The 15,203-nt window shown below is 46.4% G+C and overlaps 1 protein-coding gene across 2 annotated transcripts in view; it reads left to right on the top strand.

Moving 5' to 3' along the window:
• The first annotated feature begins 2,790 nt into the window (after nucleotides 1-2,790).
• Nucleotides 2,791-15,203, top strand: part of LOC308590476 (basal cell adhesion molecule-like) — a 31,395-nt gene continuing 18,982 nt past the window's right edge. The window contains exon 1 of one of the 2 annotated variants that reach the window (XM_081200566.1): nucleotides 2,791-2,914. Coding sequence is in view for 1 of the 2 variants with exons in the window: in XM_081200565.1 (XP_081056691.1) it covers nucleotides 14,921-14,974 (54 nt within the window). In the remaining variant the exon portion in view is untranslated. Of the gene's footprint in view, nucleotides 2,915-14,905; nucleotides 14,975-15,203 lie in introns of those variants that run through there. The other variant, XM_081200565.1, reaches the window with a different exon arrangement.

The following is a 15,203-nucleotide window of genomic DNA, read 5'->3' as shown; positions in this document are numbered from 1 at the left end:
GAGCGCATGGAAACACTATTTACCTTCCTGCCGCTGCAGTACCTATTTATCTACCTGCACTGGCGTGCGTTCGAACTGCTAGGTTGGCAGGAGCTGGGACAGAGCAAGGGAGCTAACTCCATTGCTGGGATTCGAACCGCCAACCTTCTGATCGGCAAGCCCAAGAGGCTCAGTAGTTTAGACCACAGTGCCACATAATTTATAAGATTATTGTACAGGCAATTTTCATTTTGCATGGGGGTTCCGTGCTGGACTCCCGTATGTGTTGATGCACTGTGCCTAGAACCATACCATTCTATTATTCTATGACCCCATCTGAAACCCAAACAGCCACTGCCAGTCAGTGTAGGTGGTACTGAGATAGCTGGACCAATGGTCTGTGTTATGTACTGAAGTTCTCACCCTGAGCCAGCAGGGGGATACTGTAGATAGTTTTCACTCAGGTCCACATATGCAAATAAGGAATTGAAAGTGACGTTCAGTGATTGGATAGTTACAGAAAGTTGTTACTGTTGCGTTGTAGTGGAGCTCTACATAAGCAGGCTGGCTGAACCCTTCAGTTCAGTTCTGTTCTGGCCTGTGAATAAACAAGAGCTGTTTGAAGAATCACTGTGTCGTCTGATATGTTCACCCACAACTTAACAGTCTGACTCAGCCCAAGGCAACTTCCTAACCTACCCACTTGATGGACATGTGCTTCCAAGAAAAAGGGAAGCTGGGTAGGGAACTGAAACCCAATTTCAAACACTAATTTTTTGGGGGGCCGGATTTACCTAACAAACCCAGTGCAAAGACTTCTCTTGCATGATGGATCTTTCCCCCTTCTTCTTCCCTGCGCCCCCTGAGGTTGGCTGGGGGTGCGTGTTGTTTTTTTGGAAAAACTCCCTGAACAGAGTGTGGAGGGATGAGAGGGAGGATCTTGCCATCTGGCAAGATGAATTGCATGTGCAGGCAGAGAATTTGTAAGAGAGCAACATTGAATTCTACTCGGATAGCCTAATATTTATCAAAATATTTCAAAGGCATATGTTCCGACCAAGACAAGCAAGTTAATTGCTTATTATATAATTACCAGTGCATTTTTTAAAAATAATTATAATAAAAAATTGTGTCCCAGGCTCTCCCAGCTAGAATGATGTAGAAGCCTCCCCGCCAGCCGCCTGAAAAAATGTTGTTTGTCTTAATGGCATTCTTTTAACTTCTCTCAAAATCCTCACAGATGTTTTGCTTCAATGGGACTCTCCAGATTTGCTTTGAAATGTGGTGGCAGATCTAATTGTGCTCCTGGTTCCTGCCGAGTAATTAAAGGTGCCATTTTGCGCTTCCCGTTGCGCTTTAATTTGTTGCTTTGCTTCCTCTGCTCTTGTGCCTTTAACTGGCATGAAAAGATAAGGAACTGCCTTTCCTCCCTTAACTGATGCACGACAAGCTGCGGTTAATGCCATAGGAAGAGGGGCAGCATTTTTTAAAAAAACCAAACATTGGCAATCTCTCTGCCACTCATCCAATTGTTGCTTATTATTTCACAGCAATGGCCAAGACTCTCCCAGTTGTGTGTTTACTGTGGGGCTCTCGAAGCTTTATAATAACCACAAATGTCGAGGTGCAAAGCCCCTGAAACTGAACTGGCACATCGCCAAGGGATTGGGTGCCAATTCTGGGACAAAGGCCCAGGTAATTAGCTTCTGGGACACCTGGTTTTATCGTTAAAACATTACTCCGTGAGCAGTGTGCGACATCTCCAAAGGGCCTGTATTTGAGTTTTGTTTACTTGCAGTCCCAGTTTCTGATTTGATCCCAGAATGTCCCTATTTACGACGTCTCTATTTCCATTGGAGAAACGTTGGCGGGTATGGAGCTATGTGACCCCCGAGGCAAGGAGATATGTAACTACCCTACTTTTAGAAGATGTCTGAAGGCAGCCCCAAATGTTTTGTTTTTATATACAGTGGTACCTCGGGTTAAGTACTTAATTCGTGCTGGAGGTCCGTTCTTAACCTGAAACTGTTCTTAACCTGAAGCACCACTTTAGCTAATGGGGCCTCCTGCTGCTGCTGTGCCACCGGAGCACGATTTCTGTTCTCATCCTGAAGCAAAGTTCTTAACCTGAGATACTATTTCTGGGTTAGCGGAGTCTGTAACCTGAAGCGTATGTAACCCGAGGTACCACTGTATGTTGGAATCCACCCAAAGTGGCTGGGGCAACCTAGACAGATGGCCATAAATAATAAAATTATTATGCTTATCATTATTATGGAATAGGATGTCCCTGTTACAGATAGGTAGCCGTGTTGGTCTGCCATAGTCAAAATAAAAAAATTCCTTCCAGTAGCACCTTAAAGACCAACTAAGTTAGTTCTTGGTATGAGCTTTCGTGTGCATGCACACTTCTTCAGATACACTGAAACAGAAGTTGCCAGATCCTTCTATATAGTGAGAAGGTGGGGAGGGGTATTACTCAGAAGGGTGGTGGGAATGGGAGATTGGCAGATAGCTGAGATGAGCCTGTTGACGACTCTTAACGACTGTAATAGGTCTTACAGGAAATCTCTCCTTTCAGCATAGTTTAGATTTTGTTGTAAGCGATGGTGTTTTCTGGTCACATCTGTTTGGATTCTGTGGCGGAAGCAGTCAATGTACAAGTCCAGTGTAGGATGTCCCTGTTTTCATTGCAGAAATGTTGGTGGGTATGAGGGTCCCCGTGACACCAAAGACTTCCTGAGCCAGTGCTTCAGCATCCAACCCAACCAGCCTTTGCCCCGCCCACCCTGCTCTGTGATGTCATTGGGACTCATAGTTTTCTAAGGAAAGGACGGAACCAGCAGCTGCCCAGCCCACTTGGGGTACAACAAACCAGTCCCTCCATGTGAAGGTGGTGATGGATGGACCCAGCTTCTCCTTTCCCTCTTAAGCGGTCAGTTTCCTTCTTGCTGTTTGTGGGTAGCCAGGGGATATCCTGAGTGGTTATTTCCTTATAGTGTGCACAAACACAAGAATTCTCATGGCACAAAACCACTCTGAAACGGATGTTGCGGCTCACCTCTTGCAGTGTTGACTCTAATAGCTCAGAGCAGAGGAAAACACCTCACACAGGCCTATGACCACCGCTGTTTTACTATAAAGGTGCCCATATTCATGTCTGAGGCCCTAAAAAAACCGACATCAGCCCCAAATACTTGAAAAACAGCCTCTTTCTCTACAGACACTCTTCGGTGTTATGATTGTCAGAGGTGAGGGTCCCTGGACAGTTTTGCTGCCCTCAGAAGTTCAGGGGGTGGCAGGCCCAGGAAAGGGCTTTTTTTGTGGTAGCCCCTCAGCTGCAGAATTCCCTCCCCACAAAGGTGAATCTGCCACCTTAGTTATGTACAGTGGTACCTCGGGTTAAGAACTTAATTCGTTCTGGAGGTCCGTTCTTAACCTGAAACTGTTCTTAACCTGAAGTACCACTTTAGCTAATGGGGCTTCCCGCTGCCGCTGCACCACCACGGTACGATTTCTGTTCTCATCCTGAAGCAAAGTTTTTAACCTGAGGTACTATTTCTGGGTTAGCCAGGTCCGTAACCTGGAGCATCTGTAACCCGAGGTACCATTGTAGTTTTTGTTGAATGCTAAATATGCAAATATTTGCCCTGGCTGTTGACGTCTGAGCTATATAGATTTGGACCCACCCTAATATCTCGATTGTCGGATGTTTTAAACCTTTTAATGCTCTGTTTTCTAATCACTGTACTGTTGTTGTCAAATTGTTGTAACCTGCCCTAGGATCTCCTGGTGAAGAGTGTGTGAGAAGGCATAAAAGTATTAGTAATCATCATCATAGCAACAATATCATATTTTATCTTGTTAAGTTGCTTTGATATTTTCTTTTTTGCAAAAACAACAAATGTAAACAACAACAGCAATAAGGCTACCCCAATCTTGCAGAGGCCCAGCTTGCCTCAGCCAGAAGTCGGACATTTAAGTTTCTCCATTCCCGTACTTTTCCAGCAGAGATTCAGCGGGCATCCTTGCTTTTGACTTTCAGGTGTCTCTTGAAGGCTTTTTTTTTTAAAAAAAAAATGCCCACAGGTCTATGCAGTTGTTCAAAAGTTTTATTTCATTTTAACGATCTTTTGGTATTGTTTTTTAAGTTTTCTCTTTGCAGTACACCTCCCTGATGTCTTACGAGAGGGTGATACTTTCATAAACAAGATAAACAAAAAGACATATTGCAAGCCCAGTTTTGAAAAATGACTCCGAGAGTGAGCATCCCAGAACAGATACCTCAGAAAAGAGTCTCCGCCCCACCCCACCCCCGCAATACCTCCCACGCCATTTGCTAGAATGGCCTCCCCAAGTAGACCCACCCTTACACCCACTTTCTTAAGGTTTAGGTGCTAAGTTAGGGTGCTTCCATTTGGGCATATTGGCAGAACACGGATTTTCAGAGCAGGGACCTGATGGGATATTCATATCGCATTCCTGTAATCACTGTTTTATCTGGGGTGTCTCATTGTTATGCTGCTTCTGTCGTTTTTATGATTTCTCTTTTAAGCTTCTAAATCTATTGTTATGGTGATTGTCTCGTGCTCTTTTTTTATGATGATAATGTTATTTATTATGTTGCCTTACAGTGATTGTTCTGTGTTTTTAGCGTGAGCCGCTTTGGGAATGTTAGCTTGAAATGGGAAATGGGCTATAAATATTTGAAATGATATATAAATACAAAACAGTCCCTTGTCACCAACCAGTGGCCCAATACATTAACAGGGCTGCTTCCGCTAGTCCATGTTGGTTGATCCCTGCTAATGCTCATGATTTTATTTAATTCATCATTGCTGCGTCGACAGATGACACAGGAACCTTTGGATTTGTCGGCCGCTCTGATTAGCTTTTCTTGTGTCACAGGGCGGGAATAAAAATAGCTTAAACAAATAACTAAACAAATAAACGGAAGGCTTCCTAGGTAAAGGGTCCAGCTGGAGTAAGTGCCTTGTGTTATCTCTTCCTCCTCTGTCTCTGTCTCTCTATCCTGGAAAGCTTCCCACAGTTTTCTTGGCTTAGTTGACTTTGCACAGATAATGGTATAAAGTTCTTACTGTTATTTCGAAGGAGAATTTAATACATTTGTGCCTTATCTAGCCTGGCTAGGACAAATGCAGTTCCCACGTGGTTATTCTCAAGGTTATAGCAACAACCAAGTTACTGTGTACTTTATAATACTTGAAATAAATGGAAGGAAGTTTCAGTGGTGGTAGGCTGGTAATCGCAGCAACGAAACTCTCATGATCTCAGGGAGAGGGTCATACAGACCCCCCCAGGTGTCCCTATTTTCCAGGGACAGTCCTGGATTTACAGAAGCTGTCCCGTTTTCTGATTTTATCCCAGAATGTCCTGCTTTTCTTTAGGACATCTCTATTTTCATCAGAGAAATGTTGGAGGGTTTGGAGTCATGCAACCCCTCCCCCCACTTGAGCCAAGGAGATAAGTAACTATACACCTTTTAGAAGACATTTGAAGGCAGCCCTGTAAAGGGAAGTTTCTGAATGTTTAATATTTTATTATGTTTTTTAATATATGTTGGAAACCACCCAGAGCGGTTGGGCCAGATGGGTGGGGTATAAATGTTGTTGTTGTTGTTAAATAGGATGTCCCAATTTTCATTGGAGAAATTTTGGAAGGTATGGGGAGATACATGTATCTCCGCACCCCAAAATTTCTCGCACTGCTCTTAGCCCAAAATGGTTGGCACCCAATCCAATCCTTCTTAAAACTAGGGTCATATATATACTATTAACTGTGTGACCTACAGACCTTAACTCACTTTAAGTCCACTTATATCCACACTGTAAGAGTGAAATAAAAAGCAAAGGTTTGGTCTCATGTCCAGTGAGTGAGCAGCCATATATTTACCCAGTTCAGGAGTGAATTACCGTATTTTCCGCTCTATAACACGCACCAGACCATAACACGCACGTAGTTTTTAGAGGAGGAAAACAAGAAAAAAAATATTCTAAACGAAATAGTGGATATATGATTTTTGTGGTTCATGCTGTGGCCACAGACATGTGATCTGACAGTGAGTTTGGAGTAGCCCAATGCAAAAATCCTGAGGATCCATGTGGATCCATGCTTTGTAACCACGGAGGAGGGAAGGAAGGGGAACCATGGATCCTCTGCTCACGACTGCAGCAGATCCCCCCCCCCGCCACCCGTAGGCATTCCCTCCATAACACACACAGACATTTCCCCTTACTTTCTAGGAGGAAAAAAGTGAGTGTTATGGTGCAAAAAATACGGTACCTGAGTAACCCCTGAAGGCTGCAACCCCCATACACGCATTACCTGGGAGTAAGTCTCACTGAACCCTGAACACTGAGAATCTACAGGAGCCTCCTGTGTGAAAGGAGCCCAAAGTTTCCAGCTGGCTGCTTGGTTTTCAAATGCCAGCCTGCTTGTATTTTGCTGCTCATGAAAATGAGCCCTTCTAGATAAGACCAAGGCCATGTTCACTCCATACACTGAAAGCCCTATGCTACCACTTTAAATAGTCATGGCTTCCAGCAAAGAATTGTAGAGGGAAGAACATAAGCTCCAGCATTTCTCCAATGAAAATAGGGACGTCCTAAGGAAAAGCAGGACCTTCTGAGATGAAATCAGAAACCGGGACGGCTTCTGTAAATCTTAGAAAATAAGGACACTTGGAGGGTTTGGAAGAATTCCAGGTTTGCTAAAGGTGCGGAGAGAGCTGTTAGGAGACCCCTGTTCCCCTCACAGAGCAACAATTCCCAGAGTTCCCTGTGAAAAGGGATTAGTTGAAAACAACTCTGAGAATGATATATCTGTGAGGGGAACAGGGCCTAACAACCCTCAACACCCTTAACAGACTACAGCTCCCAAAATTCTTTGGGGGACACCATGACCTTGTAAAGTGGTACCATAGCGCTTTCATCTTTTGGTGTGAATGGCCCCCACTATTATATCTAATACAGCAGGAGTAGCCGATTTCATGCCCTCCACATGTTGCTGGACTTTAATTCTCATCCCAGACCACTGGCCATGTTGACTGATGGGTGCTGGAGGCTGACAACATTTTTGAGGGTACCACACTGACTATCCCTATATAACACAGCAATCTCCTTCCCAGGGTAGCCAACCAGATAACTCCAGAAAGCCCACAGCCAGGGCTTGATGGCAACAGTCTTCTCTTATTAGTATTCAGTGTAGGGTACCAGATGCAAAAGATGACAGAGCGCCAGCTTGTCTTGCATGACAAGCTACACCTGCTCAAATTCCCTCTTCTAACATGAACAACTTGCCCCTTCTGCATGACAAGTGACAACGCAGTTATTGCAGGCGCAGGAGACCATCTCGATTCGTATCTGGCTGCTCCAGCCAAGATTGGTTCCTTTTGCTTGTTGGGTTCCTTGCTTTTGCCACTCTCTCTTCTCTCTAGACCCGCCCCCCCTCCTGCCTCAGAGCCCCTTTCCTGGTCTGCACCTGGCCTGGCATGATGCAGGTAAATGTGAATCTCCATCAAGAGCCATAGAGGGGAGTGACTAGTTAGCAGGGTGGGCAGGTGGCAAACCTTCTGCACAGCTGCTACAGGTGCAGGAGCGTTGTCCGCTTTTGTATCTGGTCACCCTGGCTGCTACTAGGAGAAGGGCTGTAGATCTGTCGCAGGCAGGTTCCACGGTTCAATCTCCGACAGCTCCAGGTAGAACCGGGAAAGATCCTTGCCTGAAATCCCAGCCAGTCAGTGTAGACCAGGAATGAGGAACCTACAACCCTCCTGAGGTTGCCTGACTACAACTCCCATCACCCCGACCGTTGGCCATGCTACCTGAGGGGAATTGTAGTCCAACAATATCCAGAGGGCTGCAGGTTCTCCCCACTGGTGTAGACAACATTTAGTGTACACTGGTGTAGACAAGATTTAGGGGAACTAGTCTCAAACGTTTGTTGGGGGAGACCTAGGTTTTTTTGGGGGGGAGTTATTTGTCCGTCTTCACGCTTTTTATGATGGAGGACCGCTGTAGCCACCCCCAACGACACGTTCTCAAGATGGAGGGGGAGGGAACAGCTGCAGTCGCCTGCGGTTCCTGCGCAATGTTTGCCATCTTGCCAAAGGTTGCGGGCAGCTTTACCTGCAGCAATTGCATGTTGATTGCCCTCTTAGAAGACAAAGTCCAGCAACTGGAGGAACGTGTAGCTACGCTCCAAAGAATTAGAGAGCTGGAGCTCTTCTTGGAAGCAACAGAGCACACCGTCTCCACCAAGGAGGAGACAGGGGACTCCCCTGAGAAGGAGGCTAGTTCACCAACACAGGAGCCAGATATATGGAGAAACGTGACTCAAAGAAGTAGGAGGCCCAGGGTTCGCTCTGATTGTTTAGAAATACACAATCACTTTGAGGTCCTCTCCCCTAGCATGGAAGACGGAAGAGCAGACTCCATTTGAGGATCTCTCCCTCATTACAGTCGATCAGGTATATGAAGACGAGCAGCAAAGTCAGTCCTCAGGGAATGTGCAGGCGACCTTGGAACGGACAGCCCACGGAAGAACCCCGACCAAACCTAAGAGGAGGCGTGTAGTGGTGATAGGGGATTCCCTACTGAGGGGAACAGAAGCAGTAATCTGTGGGCCTGACAAGATGTCTCGGGAAGTGTGCTGTCTCCCCGGGGCTAAGATCCAAGATGTAACTGAACGACTGCAAGGAATCATAAAACCCACTAACAAATACCCCTTCCTCTTGGTTCATGTGGGAACCAATGACACTGCAAGCAATAGCCTCCAGAAGATCAAAAGAGACTACGAGGCTCTGGGCAGGAAATTGAAGCAATTAAATGCACAAATTGTCATCTCATCTGTCCTCCCAGTTGAACGACGTGGCCCAGGGAGAGAGTGAAAAATAGTGGAAGTGAACAGCTGGCTTCGCAAATGGTGTAAACAGGAACGGTTTGGATTCTTAGATCACGGACTGCAGTTTCTTGAAGATGGACTTCTGGCAAGCGATGGGCTGCACCTCACAACGGTTGGGAGGAATGTTTTTGCTAAAATCTCAGAAACCTCATCAGGAGGGCTTTAAACTGACTAATGTGGGGGAGGGAGACAGTGCTCCAGAAGGTAGGAGTCTATCAATTGATGAAGATGATCATCCAAATGTCATAGACCAAATGGAGCAAACAGCACGCAGACCTAGTGGTGGGAGGAAAAAATCCTTAAATAAGAGACACGGGGGAATGATTAATGGACTTCAATGTCTGTACAGTAATGCGCAAAGCATGGGAAATAAACAAGATGAGCTTGAGCTCTTGGTACAGCAAACTAAATATGACAGAATAGGCATCACTGAAACCTGGTGGGATAAGTCCCACGATTGGAATGTAATAATGGAGGGATACAATCTATTTCAGAGAAACAGACCAGACAAGAAAGGAGGAGGAGTGGCGTTATATGTCAGGGATGTGTATACCTGTGAAGAGATCCAAGATTTAGAACCTCAAAGCCAAAGTGAGAGCATTTGGGTCAAAATTAAGGGAGAGAAGAATAACAGTGACCTCACTGTGGGAGTTTACTATAGATCCCCAAGCCAAACGGAGGACATAGATGATGCCTTCCTGGAACAGATGGCCAAGCATGCAAAAGGAAGGGAGATAGTACTAATGGGGGACTTCAATTACCCGGATATTTGTTGGATGTCAAACTCAGCCAAGAGCATAAGGTCAAACAGATTCCTCACTGGCCTTGCAGACAACTTCATTGTCCAGAAAGTGGGAGAAGCAACAAGAGGAACAGCCATTTTAGATCTGGTCCTAACCAATGTTGATGACCTGGTTAGTGGGGTAGAAGTGGAAGGATCATTAGGCGTGAGTGATCATGCTCTTCTGAAGTTTACTATACAGCAGAAAGGAGCAGCCAAGCATACTAGGACTCAATTTCTTGACTTTTAGAAAGCCGACTTCATAAAACTTAGGGAAGTGCTGGGTGAGATCCCATGGACAGTAATACTAAAAGGAAAGAGAGTTCATGATGGCTGGGAGTTTGTTAAGAGGGAGATAGTAAAAGCACAACTTCAGGCAATACCAACGAGACGGAAACATGGAAGGTGCCTAAAGAAGCCAGGGTGGCTATCTAAAGAACTTTTAACTGAGTTAAGATTAAAAAAGGATGTGTACAAAAAATTGAAAAGGGGGGAAACCACCAAAGAGGAATTCAAACAAATAGCCAGCACGTGTAGACACAAAGTCAGAAAAGCTAAAGCACAGAATGAACTCAGGCTTGCTAGAGAGGTTAAAAGCAACAAAAAAGGCTTTTATGGGTATGTTCGTAGCAAAAGGAAGAACAGAGAAACAGTGAGGTCACTCAGAGGAGAAGATGGTGAAATGCAAACAGGGGACACAGAAAGGGCTGAACTCCTCAATGCCTTCTTTGCCTCAGTCTTCTCCGATAAAGAAAACAATGCCCGACCTGAAGAATTTGGAGCAAATGATTCAGCAGAGGAAACACAGCCCAGAATAACTAAGGAGATAGTACAAGAATACTTGGCTAGTTTAGATGTATTCAAGTCTCCAGGGCCAGATGAACTGCATCCAAGAGTATTAAAAGAACTGGCAGATGTGATCTCAGAACCACTGGCAGTCATCTTTGAGAATTCCTGGAGAACAGGCGAAGTCCCGGCAGACTGGAGGAGGGCAAATGTTGTCCCTATTTTCAAAAAGGGGGAAAGAGAGGACCCAAATAATTACCGCCCAGTCAGTCTGACATCAATACCAGGGAAGATTCTGGAGCAGATCATTAAGCAAACAGTCTGTGAGCACCTAGAAAGGAATGCTGTGATCACCAATAGTCAGCATGGATTTCTGAAAAATAAGTCATGCCAGACTAACCTGATCTCGTTTTTTGACAGAATTACAAGCCTGGTAGATGAAGGGAACGCAGTGGATGTAGCCTACCTTGATTTCAGCAAGGCATTTGACAAGGTGCCCCATGATATTATTGTAAAGAAGCTGGTAAAATGCGGTCTTGACTATGCTACCACTCAGTGGATTTGTAACTGGCTGACTGACCGAACCCAAAGGGTGCTCATCAATGGTTCCTCTTCATCCTGGAGAAGAGTGACTAGTGGGGTGCCACAGGGTTCTGTCTTGGGCCCGGTCTTATTCAACATCTTTATCAACGACTTGGATGATGGACTCAAGGGCATCCTGATCAAATTTGCAGATGGCACCAAACTGGGAGGGGTGGCTAACACCCCAGAGGACAGGATCACACTTCAAAACGACCTTGACAGATTAGAGAACTGGGCCAAAACAAACAAGATGAATTTTAACAGGGAGAAATGTAAAGTATTGCACTTGGGCAAAAAAAATGAGAGGCACAAATACAAGATGGGTGACACCTGGCTTGAGAGCAGTACATGTGAAAAGGATCTAGGAGTCTTGGTTGACCACAAACTTGACATGAGCCAACAGTGTGACGCGGCAGTTAAAAAAGCCAATGCAATTCTGGGCTGCATCAATTGGAGTATAGCATCTAGATCAAGGGAAGTAATAGTGCCACTGTATTCTGCTCTGGTCAGACCTCACCTGGAGTACTGTGTCCAGTTCTGGGCACCACAGTTCAAGAAGGACACTGACAAACTGGAACGTGTCCAGAGGAGGGCAACCAAAATGGTCAAAGGCCTGGAAACAATGCCTTATGAGGAACAGCTAAGGGAGCTGGGCATGTTTAGCCTGGAGAAGAGGAGGTTAAGGGGTGATATGATAGCGATGTTCAAATATATAAAAGGATGTCACATAGAGGAGGGAGAAAGGTTGTTTTCTGCTGCTCCAGAGAAGCGGACACGGAGCAATGGATCCAAACTACAAGAAAGAAGATTCCACCTAAACATTAGGAAGAACTTCCTGACAGTAAGAGCTGTTCGACAGTGGAATTTGCTGCCAAGGAGTGTGGTGGAGTCTCCTACTTTGGAGGTCTTTAAGCAGAGGCTTGACAACCATATGTCAGGAGTGCTCTGATGGTGTTTCCTGCTTGGCAGGGGGTTGGACTCGGTGGCCCTTGTGGTCTCTTCCAACTCTATGATTCTATGATTCTAAGAATTATACCATACTGGTGTAACTCGGTATAATGCAGCTCCCTATGTACAAGCCTTCTCCTCCCAAGAAGGGATGGGTGGTTTACACCGGTGGGGGTTCATTTGTGTATCTATGTACACATGCCAGAACCATTTCACCCACAATGTGCTATGCAGGGGGGAACTGTGAGGGTTGCGGCAGCTAGACTGGTGACTGGGGGCGGCTGCCGAGACCACATAACACCGGTCTTGAAAGACCTACATTGGCTCCCAGTATGTTTCCGAGCACAATTCAAAGTGTTGGTGTTGACCTTTAAAGCCCTAAACGGCCTCGGCCCAGTATACCTGAAGGAGCGTCTCCACCCCCATCGTTCTGCCTGGACACTGAGGTCCAGCTCCGAGGGCCTTCTGGCGGTTCCCCCACTGTGAGAAGCAAAGCTACAGGGAACCAGGCAGAGGGCCTTCTCAGTAGCGGCGCCCGCCCTGTGGAACGCCCTCCCATCAGATGTCAAAGAGATAAACAACTACCTGACATTTAGAAGACACCTGAAGGCAGCCCTGTTTAGGGAAGTTTTTAATGTGTGACATTTTAGTGTATTTTTTATCTTTGTTGGAAGCCGCCCAGAGTGGCTGGGGAAACCCAGCCAGATGGGCGGGGTGCAAATAAATAATAATTATAATTATTTACCTTTTCGGGCACAGAGTGAAGTGACTTGGATTCCTGGCTTGCTCAAAGTTTGCATCCCACCTAGAGCGGCTGGGTGCAAAAGGGGAGAGAGTTCCTGTGCCCTGAATAGTTGTGATGAAGAGGGGATTTCAGAAGGGAGAGCTTGCTGTGCATGCTTAAACCTGCTGAAGTTTCCTCTACTATGCAGCTACTCAAAGTGCCAAAGTCCTGTCTCCTTTTGCACCCAGTTAAGCTAATTCAGTGGTACACGGCCTCTGAACATGGGAATGCCAAATGACTGTTGTTGGTAAGAACCATAAACAGACCCATCCCCATCCCAGCCACCAGCCATCACCTCATCTGGGGACAAAACAGTCCTTGAATTAGGAATGGAGGGAAGCTGTGGACCTTCGGATGCTGTTACAACTCCAACTCCCATCAGTTCTAGCCAGCATGGCTGTCCAGGATCGGGGCAATACTGTATCTTTGAAACATAAATTACATTTCTTAATGTTCCTAAGCTAGCACAGCTTTGCCTGTTTCCATAATGCCTCTGTCCACCACAGAAAGCTGCTTTTCCTCTAGGACTCGCAATGGGACAATCCTTTGGGCACTGAAGAGTCTGAATTGAACCTTTCAGTGACGCAGGTCTAGATCAGGGGTGAAAAACGTCATGCCTGGGGTCCAGGCCTCTCTATTTGGCTCTCGGGACCAGGGCCCACTTATGAGGCAAGGTGATCCACGGGGGCAGAAGATCTCAATGCAGATCTTCATTATCCCCTTGTTCCTTCATTATCCCCTTGATCTTCCCTCCTTCCCTTGTCGGGAGGAGGTGAAGCATTTTGTGGTTCACATCAGGTGCCAAAATATATTGGTCCGGACTTGCTCAGGACTCTTTGCAGGTCACATGACTCACATCCCTTCTCCCCACCAGACCCCACCCCTCACTGGCCTGCTTCACCCCTTGGGTCTATTTGTCTGTCTGGAATGTGTCCTTGAACTGTGATAGTGCCTCTTGAAGGAGAAAGGTGTGCGAGCTTGTGTAGAAATTAAGTCTACTGTACGAAGGGAAAATGTGCACCCGCTCCTCTTTTGTCTCTGGACCTGCCCACCGTTGCCATGTGGCCCTGGAAAGGTTCCCCAGAAGAGAATATGGCCCTTGGGCTGCAAAACGTTCCCCACCCCAATAGAGGACTTTAACTATAGAGACACTAGGGACCAGACTGTACCAGCAATACCACTCTGCTGAGAATCAGGGGAGCTCTCCGTTTAATACAGAAGCACAGCCCATTTCTGACTTTTCGGTCGCAATGGGCTTACATTACTTTCTAGAACACGACTCCCTTGTTGCGCTAATGATGGAGGGGAACGCATTTCTGTAAAATGAACATGTGAAACACACGGCATCTGTACAGTACCTAATGCTTAAAAAAAGAAAGAAAAATCGTTCGTTCCCCTGAAGACTGTTTTGGCTCGTCCAGTGTTCAGTATGAGAAAAAAAATCGCACCAATGTCCGGCTGCTGGCAAAAATGCAAGAGTCCTGTAAAGATTGGGAAGGAAATGTCGGCTCTGAAAGTTTTTGTTGTGCGAGGCTGGGGCCAGTTTTACTTTCATTTCTGCACAGCTGCGGACTTTGTTCCCCAAAGCAAAGAAACACTTGAGGGGAAAACCTTTGTGTGATGTGCGTGCACGAAGAGTCAGGTTGCGCAAAAACTTCAGCAGCTTCCCTGCGGCAAGCGAGGCCAAAGGTCCAAGTGGAAATTCCCCAGGTGGAGAAACCCGATCTTCACATCGCTTCAGGGGTCTGACTCCTGCCAATATCTCAACATCTCAAGCCTTGAGATACGATCACAGATTCTGCCCCCCACCACGCAAATTTACTCTGCTCTGTTTATCTCACCGCTCTTTGCCCAGTTTTCTTGAGAGGGGCTGTCATAATCAGACCCCCTGCCGTTTCCTGGAGGAGGGCATTCCGGGCCTATCTGCTTGCTCTGCTATGCGAACGCTGCGTCTGCGAAAGTTAAACGGGCAAACAAAGCAATTTGTTACGAGGGTTCGGTTCCGAAACGTGTCCTCCCACCCCATCTCCAACAGGCCCAGCCCATCAGGGGAATTATTATAGACTGCAAAAAAAATAACAGCCTGCAGTTACAAGAAGTAGACTTTGCGTCGTACCCCCACCACTCCGTAATTTCCCATGCGGAGAACAGCCGCCCGATCTGGTTACGGCTGGCACCATCGGACTCTCCTGGTGTGTGCGCGCGCGTGTGGGGCTCCCCAAATTCTCAGACCCATCATGCCTGACCCTAAGATTCAGCTCCTTCTCCTGTCGGCCGGCTGCGAAAGTTGCGGTTGGCCGCAGAGTAGGAGAGGGAACTTTCACCCACCGCAGCCGCCTTTGCGGTGGCGCGACTATCTTCCCCCGCGTCTGCAAGAACTTAGAATTTAGAATTGCGCCTTCGGTTAGAGACGCGCCAGCA

This window comes from Podarcis bocagei, assembly GCF_964188305.1.
Source record: "Podarcis bocagei genome assembly, chromosome: 7".
Lineage (NCBI taxonomy): Eukaryota > Metazoa > Chordata > Lepidosauria > Squamata > Lacertidae > Podarcis > Podarcis bocagei.
Note: the sequence above shows the minus strand (reverse complement) of the source record. Positions and strands in the feature narration are given on the sequence as shown.